Raw genomic sequence first — 22839 nt, 5'->3', positions numbered from 1 at the left:
TTTGTAGCTCTTATCCATTACAGTATTTTTTTTACTGCTGTCAATTACTATTTGGATTATTAATCTCTTGGGTCCCACATGGAACTGTTCAAGAGGTGAATTCAATGTACCAAAGAGCTTCTCAGGGGAAAACTTAATATTGGTGCATATTGAGAGAACTTGTGATGCAGCCACTTGGAAATGAAGTAAATTAAACCAAAGCAAATATAAATTCTGTCCCTTGTGCTCTCATGGGTACCAATTCTAGAGAGATCTGAGACTTCCCCACTGATTCAGCTCTTCTTTTGTGAGTTTGGAGGGTACTGCTTCCACATTCAAGATCCCCAAAATTTGAAATATCTCTTCCATTAGAGAATTTTTAAATCAAAGGCAAACTATCAGTCATTTGGAGTAGCAATGATGTGTCTTTTTGTCTCTCTGACAGTCATACTTGTGTAATACGCTTCACAGCAGTCAAAATAATAGCAAGTATCCCTTTGACTCTTTCAATCCAAAATCTGCAATCACAAAATAACAAATTTAACAAACAAAAGGTAAAACTCTCAAAAGTTTCAAGCTACATCCACCCATATAATTAAAATGAGCTCACAGGCAGTGAAAAAAACAGCACACTCACTGAATTAATAACCAGTCCCACGAACATCTGCATATTTTATGAGTTGCAGATGTGTATTTATACTTTAAACATAGCCACATTTAAGTATGACACAGTTTGTCATATATTTGCTGTGTTTTCATGACAAAAACAGCTCTACAGAAACACAGAGAACTTCTTTAAAAGCAATTATAAAAAGCATCTTGAGACATCTTTATGCATTTTATGATACTGTACATGCAAAATAATGTTTTTATTATAGTTGGGTAACCCATTCAGATAAACACAGCAAGAAAAGCTGGTTTTACCGTTCATCTAAGTGTTTTTAAAAAGATCACTGCAAAAAAATTTTACTTCAAAAACATGTGTAAAAGCATGGCATAACTTTTAGATGTCATTGAGATTAGCAAAAGTCAAGAAACTGCTTCAGATGCAGTTTAATTCTTAGATGGCTGTTTTAACTTCCAACAGAGTTCTCAAAATAGTGCCCAAATGCCCAGTGCTTGTTGAACAAATTCTGATTTATTGAAGGTAAACATTTACATTGGCTACAATGCTATAGCTGTTACAAAGCTGAATAAAAGAGGCTTAAATAGCAATAAAAAGCAAGTGCAGTAAAAAGTGAATAGAGAAAATATTTGGCCTTAGTGATCTTCTGGCAGTATTTACATTATCTCCATTTTGTTAAATATTTGAGTAACTCTAAGGCACCATAGGCTAAATAGCAGGCTGCAGTATGATTTTTGTGCACAAAATTTAATAAATTTATTTGGAGAAAAAAAAGCTGTTAAAAATGGTGTTAAAAGAAACATTGGCATATTTTATGATTACATAAAACATTGGCTGTTTGTTAAAGTTCAAAGATACAATATATACTAGGTAAGCTCAAAAATTATTTTTAGAACATTAAATTAAATGTCTGTGTATAAGGAATATTTTTACTGACTTTGTGATAAATGATCAATGCAATCTTTTCAATAGGTTTTTAGCACAGTAGATATGTTCATCTAAAAACTAATCTTTTTTTCCCCTTTACAAAAGCCTTATGCCTAGTACATGTACAAAATCCCAATGCAAAGTGTAATGGGCAGTAATTTACATCCTAGCTATTCTGTGTCAGACTGAAACTTAGCACAAGCATGCAATCAAAACGCTATGGAACAGCAGTTCAAGCTGTCTTATTCCTTCGGCTCTTGTCAGTGGCTGTTGCTGCAGCCAGTGAGCAGGAGTACAACACCCACACGCCAGGACAGACAGAGGAGGTCAGTGCTTTCAGACCGGTTTCCAAACACAAATCGGGAAATTCAAACTCCTGGCGACATCCTTGTGCACTTCACACAGAACAGTGCACACTGAATGACGCTCTGCTTGGAGCAAGCTTTCCCGTTTTTATTTATCCCCTTTTATTTATCCCCTTTTATTTATCCCCTTCTGAAGCACATGTCACTCCACTCCTGAGTGGAATTTTTTTTGAGGAATAAATTCATCTGACTGTACTCAAGAACCTTTCTGGACAACTTCAGGTGCTTCACAGAATCCTAACTGCTCTACAAGCAACAGACCTTGCTCGGTTTACTCAACAGGCTCATCCTTCACCTTGAGGTGGTATTTGTAATGAAGAAATTGCACAGACACCAGATTAACACCTGAATTTTGCAAATAAAACACGACAGGATGCTGTGTGCCACAGGAGAGAAGAGAATGGGTGGCCAAGGCCATTCCAGCTGCAGCAGCACTGCCAGCAGAGGCTGCATGGGTGAGTCATGGCTCATATTCTTTGTATCTCACTTTCATTTCCCAGAGCCAAGAAAAAAATCTGTCTAAATTATTATAATTCTTAAGTAACTAGATACTACTTTTGCATTTGCTTAGGGTTTGGGGTTTTTTTTTGTATCTCCTTCTTAACGATGAGTCTCTTCATTCAGTTGTTCCCTTTTGGATTTCTTTTACCATTTTTGTATTTATCCTTGTAGGAATCAAGCTAATTGTTTTCACAGTAGTAAGTGATTATAAGCAAAGTTTAATTGATCTATGCACAAAGTCTTAATTTGGAGTGACTTTTTATTTTTATTAACAAAGGACAATCTTAGCATAATTCATCAGATGCATTTTTAGTACCAAAAGCTATATGTTAAAATCATTCGGCTTCATTTAGAATTTTTTCAAGTGCTGTAGAAATAAAAATTTAAGCCTAAAAAATTCCGGTGACATTGATTAGTTCCTGCAAAACATTAACCGAGATATTACACAACCTGGCCATTTTATGGTAAGTAATAGGAAGCCAAAGATTTGGTTATCAAAGCAGTGTAGTACTGTTGAAGACAACAGGGCCAAGTTGATTCATATCATAGAGAAAGATACTTCAAATTGCTTAATTAAGCCTTTGAATGCTCAATATTTGCCTGAATCTCAAGGCAGATTTAAAAGCATTTCCTGAAAGCAATTTCTGAATTCCTTTCACAATATTTAAATACTCAGCAGTATAAATACAGCAATTCATAATTAGGGTGCAACATCAAATGACTAACACAATTTTTTTGTCAAACCTTTCTACTGTGATGAGGGCTTGCATTTTGTTGTAGGATGTAGCAAGAAGTTAGAAAGTTATTTACCTATAACTCCCTTGGTTGCTCCATACTGGGTATGGTGACAGCAATGACTTCATGGAAATTTCTATCAAGAGAGATGGCAGAGCCTGGGGCTCTACTTGCTTTGATTAAAAGCCATCTTTGGAAAGCCTGCATTTTTTACAGCAGGAGTTACAATGACTGGTCTGTCACTAATATGTGAGCATGGTAAGCGAGGAAGGAAAATGCAAGGGCTCTGGGCATAACACAGGATCCTGCTCTAAGATTTTTATTTTTCATCCCCTGGATTCCATGTTAATGCAAGTTATTTGGAAGCATTTGGCTACATGCAACTGCCACCTTTGCAAAAAACCTCAAAGGAAAATCCTTCAAAGAAAATCTTATCCTCAGGCTTTTTCATTCCAGTTCTTGGTGATAAAGTCTTTTGGCTTTGAGGTTTCCTATATAAGGAGTAACAGATGCCAAATGCCTCCTTCCCCATATCTTTTGAAAATAATGAGAACTAATACTTTGTTAAATGATCTGAAGATTCAAATTCCCCTGCAAATAATACAAAGCCTTGGAAGTTTCTCATTAATATACTGGCTAATGAAAAATGTGACTGAGTTTCTGGCCAAAGAATTTTGTTCTAGCTCAATTGCTGTTTATGTGTGACACCAGGCTTATGTCTCTGCACTGTAGCCTAGTGACAGCTTTTCAAGTGGCACTGTTGCCCCAAGCACAATGCTGGGGCATGCCTGGATTGCCTCATACTGCTATGGGCTGTGTATCCCCACGCTGCAGCTTGGTTCTGCCAGTCCCTTTTCCTGCCATGCACCACGTGGGACCTGAGCTGCTAATGCCATCTTGTCCCTTCAGAACTACCTTTCTCCCTGAAAGGCTTTGCCCTCTTCAACTGGTTTGTAACCCCTGTGCTTGTCACATTCTACCTTTTGTTCACTATTCTTCTCCCCTCTAAAGTCAGTCACCAAAGTTCTCCAAGAGACAGGCACAACAGCAAGGCCTCCACACAACTTGGAGTCCTGCTTTCCCCCACACTGTCCCTTGCTGTGGCTCATCCATTTAAAGCAAACCTTTAAAGCAGTCTTAAAATTTGGCAGCAATGTATTTTTCTCTTCCCTTTCCTGGGATTGTACTTATGATGGCACCATGTATGACCAGTATCACAACCCCACAATGCAAACAGAGGTCAACTCATTAGCTACATTTCAGATTCCTTTCTTCAAGGGTTTAATTTCTGACCCTGCTATAAACTTGAGGGGATGGGGAAGATGACTGTTTACTTGGCTTCTCCAGTTCACTCATTCTCAACTCTCTTTTCTCCTGTTCTTTTCGACAAAAGGCATCCCAGAGTGGTGGACTACCAGCTCATGAAATAATCATAGAACATCTTTGTGGACTTGCTTCCCAGTTTCTTTTTGTTAGGCAAAACATAATGATTCAGACACATATGGCAGCACCATTACAGAGATGGTCACGCCAGGGTTTCAGCTCCACTTCTGAATTATGTTGACTTTTTGCAGTTACATGACCTATGGCTGTCATTATGTAGACAGACAAATTTCTGGAAACCTCTTTGTTTCAAGAAGTTAACCTGTGTCCCAACATGAAAGACAACAATTGGAGTAGTTTCTCTAATTTAGAGGTCCACCAAAAGAGAGCCCAAGTCAATAGAACTAACAGCAAAATGGGGATATGCAAACAGAATTTGCTTTACAAGTCTGGATATGAACCCAGAAAAATTAACACTAAAGCAAATAAGTGTAGAATGCTAAAATACATCCCATATATGCTCCTAGACCAAATACCACTATTAACTTGTGGGGCACTTCAACTGCAGCAAGTAATACAGGAGTGTAGCATGAACTAGAAAGAAGGAATCGTCCATTACAGCATATCTAATTCAGTTCTCTTTAAAAGAAACAAACACAGCTGTGCTCTCTTGTGCTGTTATTTGGTGCTTTAGTATCTTTATTATGAAAGTAACATAAGAGAGGTTTCAGTCTCTTTTTGCCTTCTGAGGTGGCTCACAGTAGTTGCACAGATGGGAAATTTCAACTGCTCTCCATATTCAAGGGTGTGATTGATGCTTCAGGATAGCCACCATGAGGGCTGCCAATGGCATCCATCAGGGCACAGGGTATGCTTTTTGTCTTGGAGACTGGACCCTTCTCTATCTGTGTTGCCATCGTACTCACTTGGAAAAAACAGTAGTTAATTTAAAAGACAGAGATATTTAAATTGATTTCTTATAGCTTAGAAATTACCTAATAAAACTATTTCACCAAGACAAAAATCAGTAGAATTTTGCATTTCTATATATTTTCTGATGTACCAACAAATCAACTCAACCATGTAAAAGCCTTAACTCAGCACATACTTTAAAATATGTGGATAAATTTCATCACAGAGCAATTTCACTGAAGTTAAGATGCAAACATTAAAAAACCTTGTTGATCTAATGAAATTGTAAAATCTAGTATATAAACTCAAAAATTCTAAAAAGAAAATTAACAGCTTTAGGTTTTCCAGGTGTTTCTGAGGCTTGTATAATTAAAAAATGCAACTGAGCTGCTTAATGGGTAAGACAGTGTTCCAGAAAAAATAAAGAAAGATTAACATATACCATCACATTCATTTTGCTTTGTTGCACCCAGTAACTAAAAAAATGCATTGTTGTTTTCACCTTTGAGTCTAAATTCTAACTGCATTTGAGTAAAATAAAAAGAATCAAAGACAGCTGCAGGTAACCAATCTCTTCAATTTTACATATTCCAGACAACCTTTTATTGTGTTTTAATACGAGAATATTTTACTTATTGCAAAGTATCCTGCATAATACAGGTGCTCCGCTATAAAATCTTCTCTCTTACTTGTAATTCAGTCATTCTAAATTTAAAATACCAGTATACAGTACTAAAACTTCCAATTGAAGTTTAGTATAAAAATATCAGCACAAAAGTCCTTTTTAATGTCTGTTTATCGTGAGCAACCCAAATGCCTATTTAATTATTAATTGTTTTAGTATAATAATAGACTTTGCACCCCTACAGTTGCTAATTGATATCATCTCAGGTATTTTGATGAGATACGAAATACTAAGTAAGAAAACAGTAAGTATTCAAATGGTTAATTTGCTTAGTGTAGTAATAATAAATTAGTTTTTTGCATCTTCTTCAGTTCAAAATCCAGCTTTGAGACTGAGGAAGGCTTCACATCAATTAAATAATAGTGGTCCTTTTAACCAGTAGCAGTTTGATTGCCAATGACTCGAAGAATCTCTTTATGAATGTTTGGTTCCTGTGTATTTATACTTGTATCACCCACTTGACCATCTTCATAACTAAAAAAAAAAGGTACAGAAAATAATATCACATTAGTGTTTTATTAATCTAGGTAAAAACATCAAAAAATCTCATTCTCTGAGTGCTTAATCTGTATGTTCACATGTTTCTACTGAGGTGCTCTGCCATGCTTCATCTTTATGCAGATCCTAAACTCTGAAGAGTTTAGGAGGTGGTAAGGCTGCCATTGTCACTGAAACCCCGAGGCTGAATTAGCCACTAGGACCCAAAGGGGAAAAATATTAGGTGAAAGGGGGAAATGCTCACAGCACAGACAGGAAGCCTTTAATGAATTCCTCAGCTTAAATACAGACAGCCAAACAAAAATTGTGCTTCACAATACATGGACAGACTTACTATAACATGAAGTAATGCAATTCAACAGGAAAAATAATGAACTCTCCGTTCATTTGTATTAATGACATTTACTAAACTTCTGACACTAGCTTATCCATACATTTCTAGCACAAGTAAGTACAGTAAAAGATAAAAAATGAAGGAATACTGAACAGAATTAGGAAGAAATGTCTTTTATCTACTTTAATTACAGCTATTGGAGGAAACATAAGAAAAAGGTCCAGTATGAAGTTGAATGTTAAGAAAAGCTTTGTACTCACACAAAGAAAAATCTTGTACACACGTGATCCGTGTTGGGAACAACCCATACCTCCCCATGTTTGTGCAGATCAGGTGAGGTTATCACTATCAGAGAAAGAACAAATTTCATAGTGATGAAAACATGCCTGGAAAACACTGCTCTAAAAGATTTTGAGTTTTATATATCATAAATGGTCTTTTGGGAATGTGTAGCTTTCCTCTACATGTCTGTGCTGCAGTGCAGATTTTGAATTGGCTGCTAGTACAAGAAGGGAGATGAACTTGATTCTTGTTTCCAAAATATACTTTTCTGAAAAAATAGATGTTTGGTGTATGGGACAAAGTTTTTAAATTGAATGAAAGGTTAAAAATGCACTTATTAAAACCTGAATTTAAAAAGCCATAGGGCTGTTAAAGATGGTCTGAGACATCTAATCAGCACTTGGAACAGATATTTGTGTTTAGTGATGGTTGATCTGAAACTAAGATGCTTAAGACAAAGCCTGAAATTGCTATACATGGGATGTGCAATACTACCAAATATTTAAAACAAAAGCAATTATGACTCAAGAGGTTCAAAAAGCTTGCCAAAGCTTGCTCTACAGATTTGACGATAGGTTGTTTACCAGCAGAACGAGGACAGCACAGGAGAGAAAGCTTTCCATTGCTAACTAGAAGCTATTACCATCAATCCACCTTGGAAGATATCTAAATGCATTTGAAGAGCATCCTTCTCAACAAGTTGTTGAGCTGTGTGATGAGCAGGTTCATGGAGTGGTGGGTGAAGAACTGGCTGAGGGACAGAGCCCAAAGGGTTGTAGTGATGGGGCAACATCTGGTTGGTGACTGGTCACACCAGTGGTGTCCTCAGGGCTCCATTCCAGGGCCAGTTCTGTATCAGTGCTGGAGGTGAGTGCACCAGTAGCAGGTTTGCTGGTGATCCAGACTGGGAGGTGCTGTGGATTCTTTTGAGGTACAAGAGGGTTGTGCAGAGGGATCTAGATAGACTGGAGCACTGAGAAATCTTAAATGGGGTGAAATTTGTCAAGTCCAAATGGTGGATTGTGCAGCTGGGAAGGAGTGACACCAGGCACAGTGGTGAAGTGGGAGAGGGGTGGCTCAGGGTGGGTGAGCAGTGCCCGGGCAGCCCTGAGGCCAAAGCCCATTCTACAGCACCGAGCAGGGCACAGCCAAAGCCCATCCCAGAGCACTGAGCGGGACATGGCCAAAGCCCAGCCCAGAGCACCGAGCAGGGCACGGCCAAAGCCCATCCCACAGCACCGAGCGGGGCACGGCCAAAGCCCAGCCCAGAGCACTGAGCGGGGCACGGCCAAAGCCCATCCCAGAGCACTGAGCGGGGCACAGCCAAAGCCCATCCTACAGCACCGAGCGGGGCACAGCCAAAGCCCATCCCAGAGCACTGAGCGGGGCACAGCCAAAGCCCATCCCACAGCACCGAGCAGGGCAGAGCCAAAGCCCAGCCCAGAGCACCGAGCAGGGCACAGCCAAAGCCCATCCCAGAGCACTGAGCAGGGCACAGCCAAAGCCCAGCCCAGAGCACCGAGCAGGGCACAGCCAAAGCCCATCCCAGAGCACTGAGCAGGGCACAGCCAAAGCCCAGCCCAGAGCACTGAGCAGGGCACGGCCAAAGCCCATCCCACAGCACCGAGCGGGGCACGGCCAAAGCCCAGCCCAGAGCACTGAGCGGGGCACGGCCAAAGCCCATCCCACAGCACCGAGCAGGGCAGAGGCAGCCCGGGGAGGGGATGGGCCTCGCCTGGGGCCTGCTGGGCCCTGCAGGTGGAGAAGGATGGGAAGGTCCTTCTGCACATCCTGAGGAAGGAAACAGCAGGTGAGAGGGCTGGAAAACATGTCCTGGACACTAATCGGGGGGGCTAATGGAGGGGTTTGGCTTGTCTGGTTCGGAGAAAAGGAGGCTGAGGGGTGACCTCACAACTGTGCAGCTTCCTGAGGAGGGCAAGGGCACAGTGTGGGAATGATTCAAAGCTGTACTAGTGGAGGTTTAGACTGGACATTTCAAAGCATTTCTTAATTGAGAGGTTGGCATGCTGGGTTGGACTGGGGTAGAATTAATTTTCTTCCCAATGACTGGCAGGGGACAGTTTTTGGATTTGTGCTGAACACAGCATTGATAGTATAGACATGTTTTTGTTATTGCTGAACAGGGCTTACACAGAGCCAGCCAAGGCCTTTTCTGATTCTCATACTGCCACACTCCAGGAAAGCTGGGGATTAATGGGAGGTTAGGAAGTGACACAGCTGGGACAGGTGACCCAAACTGACCAAAGGGATATTCCAGACCATGTGACATCATGCTCAGCATTCAAAGCGAAGGAAAGAAGAAGGAAATGGGAGAGATGGTGCTGGTCTTCCCAAGTAACCTCTACATGTGATGGGACCAGGCTCTCCTGGAGATGGCTGAACAGCTCTGTTGGAAGCAGTGAATTAATTTCTTGTTTTGCTTTGCTTGCATGCGTGGCTTTTACTTTCCCTATTAACACGTCTTTATCTCTTTATCTTTAACACACGAGCTTTCAGGCTTCTACCCTTTGGACTCTCCCCAGCCCTGCTGGGGGAAAGTGAGTGGCTATGGGGCTTGGATGCTGGCTGGGGTTAACCGTAACAGCTGGTCAAACTCTGGCTTCCTACAGAGTGGTTGGTGTGCCCAACCTGTCAGTGTTTAAGAGGCATTTAAACAGTGCTCTTAATGATATGCCTTTAAGTTTGGGGAACCCTGAATTGGTCAGGATTGGACTTGGGTAACAGTTGTGAGGCACTGATTCTATTTTTAAATACTACATTTTCCACATTCTTAATTTTCACTTTTTAAAACAAACAAATGCTCCAAATGATAGGCAAATTGGGTTAATGTAATTTCTGAGACTAGCTCCTAACTACAGGCGCACTTCTTACTCAAATTCCACAATTTGTTCTTAAAACCTGCTGAGGTTTCACTAGTTATTAACAGAACAGCCAATTCTTTCAAGAATGACTGTACTCAAGCATTAGATTTAACTTCCCAGAATTTCTGAAGCAAACAAAGAGAACATACTGGTTGCCAGATGATCAGTATGCTTGCTTGAACAGCAAAAAATTGTTTGGAAATTCTATATAAAAGGTGTTTTTTCCTGCCTTTCATGTGTTTAAGGTGTTTGTCAAGAGCGTGCAAGAAGTCAGTGCTTGAAATAAAGGACATGACTTTGGTTTTTTTGATGGTTTAGGATGAGGATCACATTTGAAACACAGACCAGATGATCAGTCACTATATGTATATGATATTCCATGACAATTCAGCATCTGCTACACGTTCTGTTCAAAGAGGGGAAATGTCCTTACTGGAGCATAAAGATCAGCTGCTGAGCAGGTACTCCTACACCTACCAGTGCTTTCTTACCTAAACAACCAACTAAAGTTCCCACTGATTTGCAGCCTGTAACGTGTGCATCCTGTGGCTATGACTAAAGCACCTTCACAAGGGCTTTCAGCTTACCTTCACATAAGGCTATGCATTTTAAGTTACGGCTTTGCAAAAATTGCGACTGCTGTCCTTTCTTCTGGGACTGAGATGTAAAAAAGTGAGAAAATAGAATTAGCACAGTAAACCAAACAGAGACAAAAAGCAACAAAAGAGACAGCTGCTATTTTCAGTGATTTATTAATGAAAAAAGGTAGAGGCAGTTTTTCTAAAATGTCTCTATTTTATTTCTAAATGTAATAGAATTTATAAAAAAACCCCTATTACTTATTTGCATTATTGTAGGAGATATTTGAACTCCTTTATCCAGAAAAACAATATCCAAAACTGCTGAATTATTGCAAAATTAAAATATTATCAGAAATATCAGTGTTACTGAAAAACAAATTAATATCAGGAAAAAAAAAAGAAAGAAAAGGTAAATAGTCACTAATTCTTTGGTCACTACCCTGATATTTTATTTTCCTTCCTACTTCTGAGATCTTCTACTGGGACATGCCAAACTACCTTTAAAGCCAGATTATTCTGTAATTTCTATGTGCTAATCATGGAGACAGATATAAGATAGTTTCTTGAAATTTAGCCCTGTGCACAGATGCTGTGAGTTTGCTTTAGATACAGCAGAATTGTAATGGTTCAACATGTAAAATTTGTGAAAAGGAAAAAAATACTTGCTATAAGTTAAATTTTGCTCATTTCCCAGCAATAATCATTCTCAATTTCTTTTGCGTCATTGTTCTGGAAGTCTAAAACTCAGAAGGCAGGGGGTTGCTAGGAGCCATAATGCAACCTGTATTTCATCTTCATTCTCTTCCTAAATTCTTCTGCTTGGAAAAGAACGGCACAAGGTCTGCAATATGCCCCGTAAATTTTTACTAGAGCAGTTGAACGGTATTTGATATTTGCAGTCTCTGAAGTTGTTGATTTAATTCAATGCAATAACACTGGTAAGTTGCACAAAGGAAATATTACCTCTCTTTCAGCTACTGAGTTCCCAATAATAAATCCCACAAGTCTTCCAGAGACGGTTGATGTACCATACCTGTGATGTATTACTGCCCTTACTGCCTGAAGCTGGTTCATCTTTAGCTGACACCTTCTGCTGCTTCTTGTTCATCCCTAGGAATATTAAAAACATGTAAGATATCCTGGCCTACAAATACCATAAAAAGCAGAGTTCAGTATAAGAATGGAAGAGGTAGCACAGCTTGAGAATCACAGTCTGTCCTTTGCATGGCACTCAAAAAGCTGGTTAACTCTGTCACAGCACATCACAATATAAATCCTGTAAATTACAGGTACCTCTGCATGTATTGCAAAGACTTTAGCAAAGTCAAGTTAGCAATAAGTAGGTGCAAAAGCAGATAAACCTGAGTTTAAATGCTACTGAATTTAGATCAGGAATATTCTTATGTGGTGACTTAATGGGGTTGTAGGTCAGCATGTGCTCAGTCCACTTTACCCTATTCAGGCTGAAGTAAATTCTGATTACTGTGGGTGGGAAGGCAAAAATTATGAGAGAAAGAACTTTAGATATACATCTTTAGCACTTAATGGAACTTTATTAAAAGTCTAATTAATTTAATTTAAGTTTTTAAGGCAATTTAAGTTTTGAAATCCACCTTGGTTTGATCTCCTTATCTAATATAAGAGATATACACAAAATATTAAATTAGTAGTCACATTTGATCCAATTCCATCTCAGAAACTGAAACATCTACATTCGTGCCTCAGATTTCATTCATATCCCTCATGTTGGTTTATATAAAATTCCTGGTTTGCATGATACTATGGGCTTCCCTGAGTTTCCAGCATCCTGTATTTCACAGAATCATGGAATAGTTTGGGTTGGGAGGGGTCCTGAAAGATCATCTCATTCCAAACCCTCTGCCATGGGTAAGGACACCCATCTTCCGCTAGACCTGGTGGCTCTGAGCCCCATCTAACCTGGCCTTGAACACTTCCATTATTTGGCACTTTACAAATACGACTGAATTATGGCAAAGCTTAACTCTTTGAAGGAATGTGTAGGAACTCCTGCATCAATGTGAACATGCAGGACTCCTTCATGGTTTTTATTGGCAAGGATTACACACTTCAGTGGAACACAAGCCTCCTTTCTGGAGGAGACAGGATGGAAGAGGCCAAGACAGGCAGAGAGAGGAGCAATAGCACATTGAAGGTGACAAAACAGTATTGTCCAAAAGGAAAGACACTTTGTTAAATATGGATACTTCAACCAGCACATTTAGTGAGACCTAAGAAGCCTTCGTACTCATGTAACCTCTGACAAGCTAAAAGTACATCTACACATAATTGATGTTGAAGTTCCTCAAACAGTAGCTCAAAAAGCTGAGCTCCTAAAACATGAGCTAGAAACCCTGAATATCAGAGAGCAAACCAAAATTCTCAGAATCATCTACATGCACATGAACACACATTAAACTATATACCTGCACTTTCATATGTGAGGAAATGGTAAATACTACACACCTAAAGAAGAAAGCCACCATATTTTAAAATCCCTTTAATTTCTCAATGTACATATCCATTGTCTTGTTTTAATATGCTTTTGTTTATTATTTAATTCTTACATGGAAAACTCTGCACAACTGACTTTAGGATTCAATAGTGGAACAAATTATGTTCCTTCTCAGGCTAAAATAAACACACTGAACTGCACTTTCTAATGTAATCTTGACATGGTGATACTTGGGAATACTCTTAAATATACAGTTTTGAACATGTCTGTTGATCAATACTTGTTTTGTCAGATAAAGTCATAAAAGATCATGAACTCATGGGTAAAGTTAGATGGAACTTAGGCAGATATTGACAAAAATCACAAAGTTGGATTTCAGCTGAATCATCAAGACCTACTACATATAGCATTCAGTATTAGCTAATATTTACTTCAAGCACAGCTTAAGAATTCTAAGCACATTGAAAAATAAGGAGAGTGTTTAACAAGGTAATTTGCTATTTTCTTATTATTTATTAAAAAAAAATTCTCTTTTTGGAATAAATTTAATCATGGTCAATGAAGATTAAATTGAATATAATGTTTTAAACAGCGAGGCTGTAAGAAGAAACAGCAGAATAAGATATGCCCCTATATTTGTCCACCTTTAGAGTGATCTATAAATATCACCTGAGTAACCAAATGATATGCTTGACAATGGACTAAGGTAGATTCCACTTCCAAACATTGCACCATGGAGCTGAAAAAGAGAAGAGTGATTACTTAGCATTAATTTGCTTACCTGGACAAAATAATAATAATTACAGGAACAGGTCATAGCATGCTTACCCACCCTACTAATTTATTTCAGTTAATTAACAGTGTTCAAAGAAGTGTTTTTAAAAATCATGCCCTGAGTATAAAATTATTTTATATATATATATCCTGGAAATCATGTCCAAACAAAAAACCAGATGCCCACAATTTTACATAAGACTTATACATAAAACTGTGGTTTCTATTTTTAAATCTAATATTACTATGGAGGATGTCTACAAAGAGTGTTTCTGTACTTGACCAAATGTGCCCTGGGATGCTCTTCCAAGGCACATGGACTCAGCTCTGGGGAGAGCTGCTAACCACAATGCTAAAATACTCTGCATTAGAGCTCCCCAGTCCCTCTGTAGTGCCTACTTTGCTCTGCAATAGTGGTGTTCTGATGATTCGGTCTGAGAAGTTTGCATTAGATCCCTTATGGCCAGCACACTTCATGCTTCCACTGCCAAAGAAATCAGAGAGGCAAAGTGCTGCAAGCCCAGTTCCTGTAACTCTAGCATGTTTCTGGATCCCAAGACAGTTTAGGCAGCTCTGATGTTCACTTGCGACTGCTTTTAAGCAGTACCGAGCGAAGCCTCCTAGAGGTGCTGCTCTGCAACATAAAACTGAAACACTGATTCCCACAAAGAGAACTTCTAGACGTTTTAGCAGAGCATTACTTCATCTTAATTGCATCAGAAAAGTACTTTTCACAGGAAACAAGATAGTATTTGAAATTATCTCTTTTTCTAGCTATATAAGGCTACCAGAATGAAACCCCTTGAAAACTTGTGAAAGCTAGTATGTAACCAAGTATGCACAGGTTAGCTGAAATCTATTTTGTTTATTTACCTGCAGCCTCGTATTGGAAGCAACAACTAAGCCGTTCCTCAGGATGGAATGCCAATTTTCAATGTGTGAACCACTGAATAAAATGAAAAAGAAAGCCATAAAATTCACAGTGTAAAATGCAAAAATTACATCAGAAATCCTTTAAGACAGTAGATTCACAGCTGCAAACCTCAAATGCCAGAAGTAAAAAATATAGTATGGCAGTTCAATAACCTTTGTTTATTAGGAATATATGTACTCACTGAAATGCAAAGGTACTTCCGTATAGATTTTTAGCAGCTCGGAAATTGGATTCTTTGGCTGGTGGACTGCTGAGAAGAAGGAACTGGTGGGGAGTGTGCATAAACTTCAGTTGCTGTCAAATGTAAGAGTGCACATGTGAAGAGAAGTTGATTAATATGAAAGTATTGTAATTCTCTGATGGCAATCCTTAAGATATCATGCTTTTCCACACCACACATGACTGCATCTAAAAAACTACATGAACTAAGTTGAAACTGGTCTCACTTCCACAGTTTCAAGCTGAAATCAAACAGTAAGAATGACTTTCAGTTTATGAAACATATGGAAGTTTTTGGAAAATTTAAAATGGCTTTAGTAATTAAACTGAACAATTTCATCGTAGTATTCTATCAGAGCTGACTTTGAATTAAGGTTATTTGGAAGGCTGCATATTACTGCGCCCTTAATCAGAAGTTACTTATATGTGGATCTCCTGATACAGAATGTTTGTGTGCACTGCTTTCTGTACAATTCTGCATCTAATATTCTATATGGTAAAAAACCAAAAGGTGATGTTTCTCTCATCTAATTCTAGATGATTACAAGGTAGACACATGAATTTGAGCTACTCACCTCATAGGTTTTTTTATGAACTTGAACTGTTTCAGATATTCATGTTTCTAAAAATCAGGACCTAAAACTGCCTTGTTTATTAAAGGACACCATGCAATCAGTTAAAATGCATACACCTACGTTTTGCTAGTAAACTCCCACCTAAAATGCTAATGCATAAAAAAGACCAGAAAATAATAAGAAAACACACAGACACTTACTCTATTCACTGGTAGCTTCACAATATGCGATCTATTACTAGATATAACCCTAAAATAAGAAACATGTATTAGACGTAGTAAGCAAACCAAACTTAAAAATATGTTATGAATGGCCATCACAAAGCTGCAGGCCTCTAAACCTATTAGATGGAAGTAGGCCAAAAATTAACTAGAAAATTAGATCAGATGACCCAGATGAGGTCCAGAAACAGTTCAGAATAGCTGCAGTTGAGAATACCAATGTTAATTATTAGGCTGACCTTATACCACATTACACTGGTCAAGTGATTATTCATTACAAATGATAATTTAATAATTATTATCTCATGTGAATCAACTTTATACCATTGTAGAAGAGGATGTGCAAGCGGGTCTTGTTTATCCATCTGCTTCTTTATTTCCAAGTAAGGTGCCTAGAAAAGAGTAATTATGTTATTTCTAGGTTGAATTTTATATGTTACATTGCCCATGATTTCATCTATTAAAATGAATACATTATTAGGTTGAAATCACAGCTTTACTGATACACAGCATAGTAGAGTTATAAATGTGTTTTGACAACAAGAATTAATATAGCAATTATTTTCCCTAGGGTAAGATAATAAGCATATAATTAGCATAAAAATGACTATATTATAGCAAACACTGGTGATCACAGGGAAGAAAGAAGAAGACATCTATTTTTGTGTGGCTCTTGATTAAGAAACTGGGACTTTACAAAATCAAGGTTCTCAAAGAAACCCAAAATAATCCATTTGGTATTTTCAACTGTTTCAACGTATAAGTACCATGTCATATTTTAATTTCCTTTAAAACTGTTCTTGATTTCAATCACAATGCAAAGCATCCCTTTAAAATTCATTAGTCAAGAAGTGTTTTAACATTTTAAAAAAGCAGAATGGTAATTATTTTTTATTTTTAAAAGACATCATAAGAAATCACAGAAATGCCTGATTTTTAAAATTTTTACAAAATGTTACACAAATTAACAAAAAAGGTGAATTTTAATTTTCCATTTATTTTATTCCTCTCTATATGTTCTTCACTCAAGAATCCCAAAGTATTTTGTTAATACACAGAGCAAGATAGAAAACTGTTCTGAGGATGCATTTATATAGCAGTTGGAAAAGCAAGATATATGGAATAGATTTAAACAACAACTTATAATCAGCTGTGTTGTTTGGAAAAGGAACATAAAAGTAAACAGATATAAAGGAACATAAAAATAACAGAAATACAACCATCAGATATGCCATGAGAAATAATATGACAGTAAATCCAAGTCCCCAACTATACTTAGTTGATCGAGAATTTTGCTATAATAGAGATAAATATCATGTCATTCAGAATACCATTCAGAACATTGACACATGATCAATTTCTTTTGCTTTGGAAGTAAAGTCTCTGGCTTTGAACATTTCCAGAAAGGTAGCAGCTGGTGATTACCTCATTACAAGGTCTCATCACTCTATTGTTATTATCTCTTATTTAAACTTCAAAAAATCTGAGTTATACTTCATTACTTTTATTTAATTGGCACTAGGGATATGTTTGTTATTTTAAGCAAACATTTCAATGTCATTACAGTTATATAGAAAAGAGATTATACTATTGACTTCCCAACCCATGATAGGCATGCAATGCAAACATCTTTCAAGTTATAGAAACAGTGATTAATTAGGTAAGTATTTTTACATTTACCTGTGTCATCTCTCTGATGGAAGTGATACTGTCCAATGCTTTCATGACTCGGTCATAGTTCTTCTTCTAATGTGGCATAAAATACACAAGTAAGTTCAAAGAGTATTAGTATTTGGCTCTAAAAAAACCTGAATTCTTTGAGTGTGTATAAAATGAAAGCTAGGAGAAATGTTGGGCAAATCAATTCTTTCAAAAATTTCAAACCATTAGCTGTCTTCCACAGACTGTCATTCATCATCCAGAAAAAAATCCTTGAAAAAATATTGTTATGATCTTTCTTCTTTGAAGTTGACAGGGATCTCCAAAACACTCCAAAAATCAGATTATTTTTCAACAAATACTTGTAATTAAATGTAACTAAATTATTTGGACAACATGCTCTTGAGGTAAATAATGCAGTGACCCAAACAGATTTAAAAAAAATGCATATAAACAGATGTGTTTCCTTTGCTAGCAGTTCTATAAAACTTCATAGATCCTTCAGTGGTCCCTCTGCCTCACCCGGATCTTTGCTGACCTGCTGCTTGGGAGCCACTACCAGGCAGCTCCACCTGAGTGAACTGAGTGAACAGGCTAAACAGTCCATGCTCCACCACTCCACAGCAGCTCCACTGCTCCCCATCTTGGGGTCTTGCCAACACATTACAGAACACCTCAGCCTCTCCTGACAAAGAACTCCTGCTAGTTGGCCTTTGTTCAGAGTGAGATGCATCCCAGTGCAGGACAAGCCAAGTTCTCCTCTATGCCTTTGGGGAAATGGCTTCAGGGAGATGGAATATTCACAGCCTGAGGGCATTCCTGAAAGGCAGCATTTGGAGCCCAAGGAGCAGGTAACACAAGCACAATTTTCTTTATTTCAAAATTGATGCTTGTAAAAAACTCACCTATTAACCTATTAACCTGTTAATAAAATTACATACCAGGAAATAACTGCTTGCAGTGAGAAAATGAGATGACAGCAATGACACTTCTAAGAATGAAAAGATGGACTGGAAATCCCCTGGCTTACATGACCTCTATCTCTCAAAAGCCATCTTTCTTTTTGTGTCCAATGTGCACATTGACACAAAAAAACCACTTAGAATATAAAATTTTGCGTCCAGAATTTGTTCCTTAGAAGAGTTTCTTGGCTTTAACATAACCTACACTTTTGTCATGGTTTAGGGATGGTATTCTCCAATTTACTGTTCCCACTGAGATGTAGCACTGCTCACTGTCCTCCTCCCTCTCTTCCTTACACTTCCCCCCTGCTGTGGGATAGAGAATTGGGAGGCACAAAGGTAAAGATCACGGGTCAATGTAAGAACAATCAGCTGGAAACAGCAATGAGATAAGAAAACCAGCCACAAACAACATCCAAATGCTCCCTCTGCCAAGTAAAATGTGAACTCTTTTCCTGCTTTTCCCCTGGAAGAGACCCCCCTCCCCCTGCTCCCAGAAATGATGTGAGGTGGTATAGAATAACCTCTGGGTCTTAGCCATACCCCATTCTGGCTACTGCAGAAATTAACACTGTCCTGGCAAGAACCAGGACAAGTCTGTATTCAAGTACTTTCTCAGAGACAATAAAAAAAAGATGCAAAGTTTTGAAAACACGCTTGTGCTATATTCTGGAGCTGTATCACATAATAAAAGAGACTCCTCCATGAGAAATCTTTGCTTTGAAATCTCATGTATGACTAAAACCAAGTGATGACAAAATTAAAGGTAACTACTTACCCTGGGGTTAAAGGCCAGCATCTGAGGATCATTAGGATCAACTACAGAAGGATATGGCTCAAAAATGACAACTTTCCTAGGTGACTCTAATGCAAACCGACACATAGATACCAACAGATCAACTACCTGGGGATAAAGAAAGACATATTTATTATGTTTATTCAAAATAAATGTTTTTATAGTATATTTTCCAATCTACCTTTTTTATACATTATAGATATATTGTATTTCATTGTTACCTATATTGCCCAAACTGTGTTATCCAAGGAGATAGTTCAGGACTAAATTTTTTCACGGATCTCAACAGAGTTTGGGGTCAGCCGTGGCATATTATTCCATGTGCATATACACTTTTAGGACCAGTTTCTGGTCCTAAAAGTATTATAACATCAAATATATTGCTTGAAGTGTTGCTTTCTCTTGCGCACACATGTGAATTCCTATATCAAATTTATTCATTAAGGAAATTAAACTGGTGTATCTCTGTATAGATACACCAGTAAACACTTTGCTCAAGAACAAGGAATAGTCTGTCAAATTTGTACCACCTTCTGCTCTTCTCCTGAAGACTGTAATCACAGAAACACTTGAAAATATTGCTTCTGCTAAACCCATAATACTGCAATGGTTTAACAGTCATCTGCACAGCTCACACTAGGGCATTATCTTCTTTCCTTCCTGTTATACAAAATTACAACACTTCATTGATTATCTTTGATTTTCACAATTTCCCCACAGGATTGTGCATGTAATGTGCACAGAGACATGTGTATGTAAGTAAATACACCACTTTGATACAGATTCCCCAAGCAATTGTGTCAAAATATGTAATTCAGAGGTTAAAAATAGAATTCAGCAAATAACAAAAATGAGAGAATGCAGCTTTCTGGCAGCTGTGAAATGTAAATTCAGCTCATAATGAAATCCAAAATTGCTACATTAAAAAGTAGCTGCAGATTAACTCATTTCCTCATGTTTTTTATGTGCCTTCTGAAAACATTCCTCTGTGAAAACGACTTTTCCACAAAAGAAGGGAAAAGCTGAGACAAGCTGACTTAATAGGTATTCCTGGTTCCCCCCACAAGTCCACATGGATCAGATCTCATCTCACAGCTCATATTCATCTAGAAGATTTTCTATGTCTGTCATTATAACTGATCATTTGGATGGAAAAAAATTACAGTCTTTTGGAGAACCAGAATGAAAATAAGAATAATGATGAAAGGGGAAAAAGAACTGTGCTGTGGTGAGTCATACAGCTGCCATTCTCCTCCTCTGCTCCTTCAGTATTAATGGACAATTTTCTCCATCAGTTTTAATATATTCTGTTAGTTCAAGTTACTAAATATCTCACATATACTGAAAAATGAAATTACTTAAATAATGATCCCGTCCTTCCCCAATGCTTCTCTGATTACTTTCCAGTTTATACTATCTGTATGTGAGATGAATGTTTTGAAATCGGGCATATGCACTGGCATTTACAAAGGAGATCAGCAGCCAGATCAGGCAGCAAACTTGCCCTTGTGTAAATGTATTACCGTGAAATTGAGCATGAGCTCACCCTGCTTCTGAGAAGCACTTCTTAGTCTGCTGTCACAAAACACTCCTAGGGAAGAGCTGTTTGAGTCCCCAGATCTTTAAATGCAGAGATTCAAAGTTGTATTGCCTTATGATTTGCATGATGGGACACTGTCTTAAAACTGGCACAGTTCTACTCAGACACCATCATCCCTAAGCCCTCCTTTAAACAAACTGTTGACTCCTAGATTGTTTCCTACTCTGCTTTATTTTTACACTTGATTTCCCCTGAGGTCACTGTTTTGAGTTGATGCAATGCAAAACAAACTGGGAGGTAAATCTAATAGAAACCCTATAATAGAGCCGTGCATATGCATTCCTTGGGAATAGGAGATGCTGTGGATCACGCAGATGTCCTTAAAACTGGATGTGAACTCCTCAATTGGAGGTACTGAAGTAAGTAAGGATTAAAATAGCTCTGTGAAGGACAAGACAACACTTGCTGATGACAATTCCTCTTATGACATCAATCCCTCAGACAGGGCCTCTCACTCTCAAGAGACTCTTTATAGGGAGTTGGAACTATCAAGAAATCAGTCATCTAATTTTCAAGCATTTTGCCTACATGACTAACACAAGGCAACCTGAATTCAGGATGGAAAGTTTTAGAAAGCACAAGCATTTATTATTGAGAAGCCATCGGATTATTTAGAGTGACAAAGTAGGGTTGTGCACCTCAGGAAACGAGCTGAAAGCACAAAAGACAAAACGGGATATGATTTCTAATAATGGGAAGCTGTATTTAGGATTCCTCACTAGACAAAATGGTTTGGAAGAGGATTAATCACACAAAAGGTGAACACTTACCTTTTACCAGTCAACCTAAGCTTGCTAGACTCTTGGAGAAATAACCACTGTGCTGACAGTCTGTGCTGTGATTCATACTGTCCTAAACTAATGACAAAAAGAACTCAGATGAATCAAGCTCTAGAACTGATGATTTTTTTTCTGCAAACAGGAACATGGGGCTCAGTCAGATCCAATATAGTGAGCTGGCTGCAATGTTATCACTAGAAACAGCATAATTTAGCTACCTAGGTCCAATGGGACAACAGAAAAAACCCCTTATCTAACTCTTTTAAGCACTCTTAAGGCTGCAATTGCTTCAGAATTCTACAGTAAAGCTCTGTAAATGTAGAGGTATTCCAGAGATCTACAGCAAGCTCTGCACATGCCTGCAACACTGACACTTACACAAAACAGAGTGAGAGCTAACCAGGGCCACCTCTCCTCAGCTTAGTCAGCTCTACTTAAAAAGGCTCATACCTAATTCTTTACTCATTTTAGGAAAGCAACCTTCCAGCTATTCAGAGTTATTCAATAGGATCCCCTGGAAGACTGTTTTCAAGAGGAGGGAGCAGATCAGAGATGGCAGATCTTTAAGAATGCCTTCCATAGAGTGCAGGAGTTCTCAATACCCATGTGTAGGAAATTGGGAAAGGAAGACAAGATGTCAGCATGGATGTCTCCAGACCTGATGGTAAGACTAAAAGGAAAGAAGGAAATGCAAAGGCAAGGGATGCAGGGATAGATATTCTAGGAAGAATACAGAGACAGCCAGCTTGTGTCAGAATGGGGTGAGGGAGGCCAAGGTGCAACTGGAGATCAACTCAACAAGAGATGCAAAGAATAATGAAGAGGCTTCTGAAGGCATGTGAGACAGAAAGGGAAGGTCAAAGAAAGTTCACCCCTCTTTGAACATGACTGGGAAAATGGTAACTGCAGACAATGAGAAAGCCAAGTAACTTGACAGCTCTTTGCTTGTCTTCACTGGCAGTCTCCCCTTCACACACCTCTCGAGTTGATGAAACTCAAGACAGAAAGTATGGAAGCAAAGTGCTTCCCACTGTCAGCGAAGATTACATTTGAGAGTCCCTGAGGAATGTGAACATTGAAAGGTCTATGGGACCTGATAAGATGCATCCCATAATCCTGAGGGAACTGGCAGATAAAGTTGCCAAGCTACTACTCTCCATGCTAACTCAAAAGGCACGGCAGCCAGGTGAAGAAGTCACAGGTGACTGGAAAAAGGGA

At 38.3% G+C, this 22839-nt stretch overlaps 1 protein-coding gene across 2 annotated transcripts in view; it reads right to left on the bottom strand.

Annotated features, from left to right (window-relative positions):
• Nucleotides 1–1098: 1098 nt before the first annotated feature.
• The window catches only part of PARP8 (poly(ADP-ribose) polymerase family member 8), a 119178-nt gene continuing 97437 nt past the window's right edge, over nt 1099–22839 (bottom strand). For both annotated transcript variants that reach the window (XM_063181135.1, XM_063181136.1), the window contains 11 exons: nt 19225–19350; nt 17506–17571; nt 16150–16217; nt 15805–15853; nt 14992–15104; nt 14750–14822; nt 13772–13841; nt 11663–11739; nt 10636–10705; nt 7145–7229; nt 1099–6526 (listed from right to left, as the gene is read on the bottom strand). In XM_063181135.1, the coding sequence (XP_063037205.1) occupies nt 6424–6526; nt 7145–7229; nt 10636–10705; nt 11663–11739; nt 13772–13841; nt 14750–14822; nt 14992–15104; nt 15805–15853; nt 16150–16217; nt 17506–17571; nt 19225–19350 (900 nt within the window). In that variant the 3' untranslated portion in view covers nt 1099–6423. The remainder of the gene's footprint in view (nt 6527–7144; nt 7230–10635; nt 10706–11662; nt 11740–13771; nt 13842–14749; nt 14823–14991; nt 15105–15804; nt 15854–16149; nt 16218–17505; nt 17572–19224; nt 19351–22839) is intronic.

The sequence above is a fragment of the Melospiza melodia genome, chromosome Z, assembly GCF_035770615.1.
Source record: "Melospiza melodia melodia isolate bMelMel2 chromosome Z, bMelMel2.pri, whole genome shotgun sequence".
Classification (NCBI taxonomy): Eukaryota; Metazoa; Chordata; class Aves; order Passeriformes; family Passerellidae; genus Melospiza; species Melospiza melodia.
This window is presented reverse-complemented; position numbering and strand designations above follow the sequence as displayed.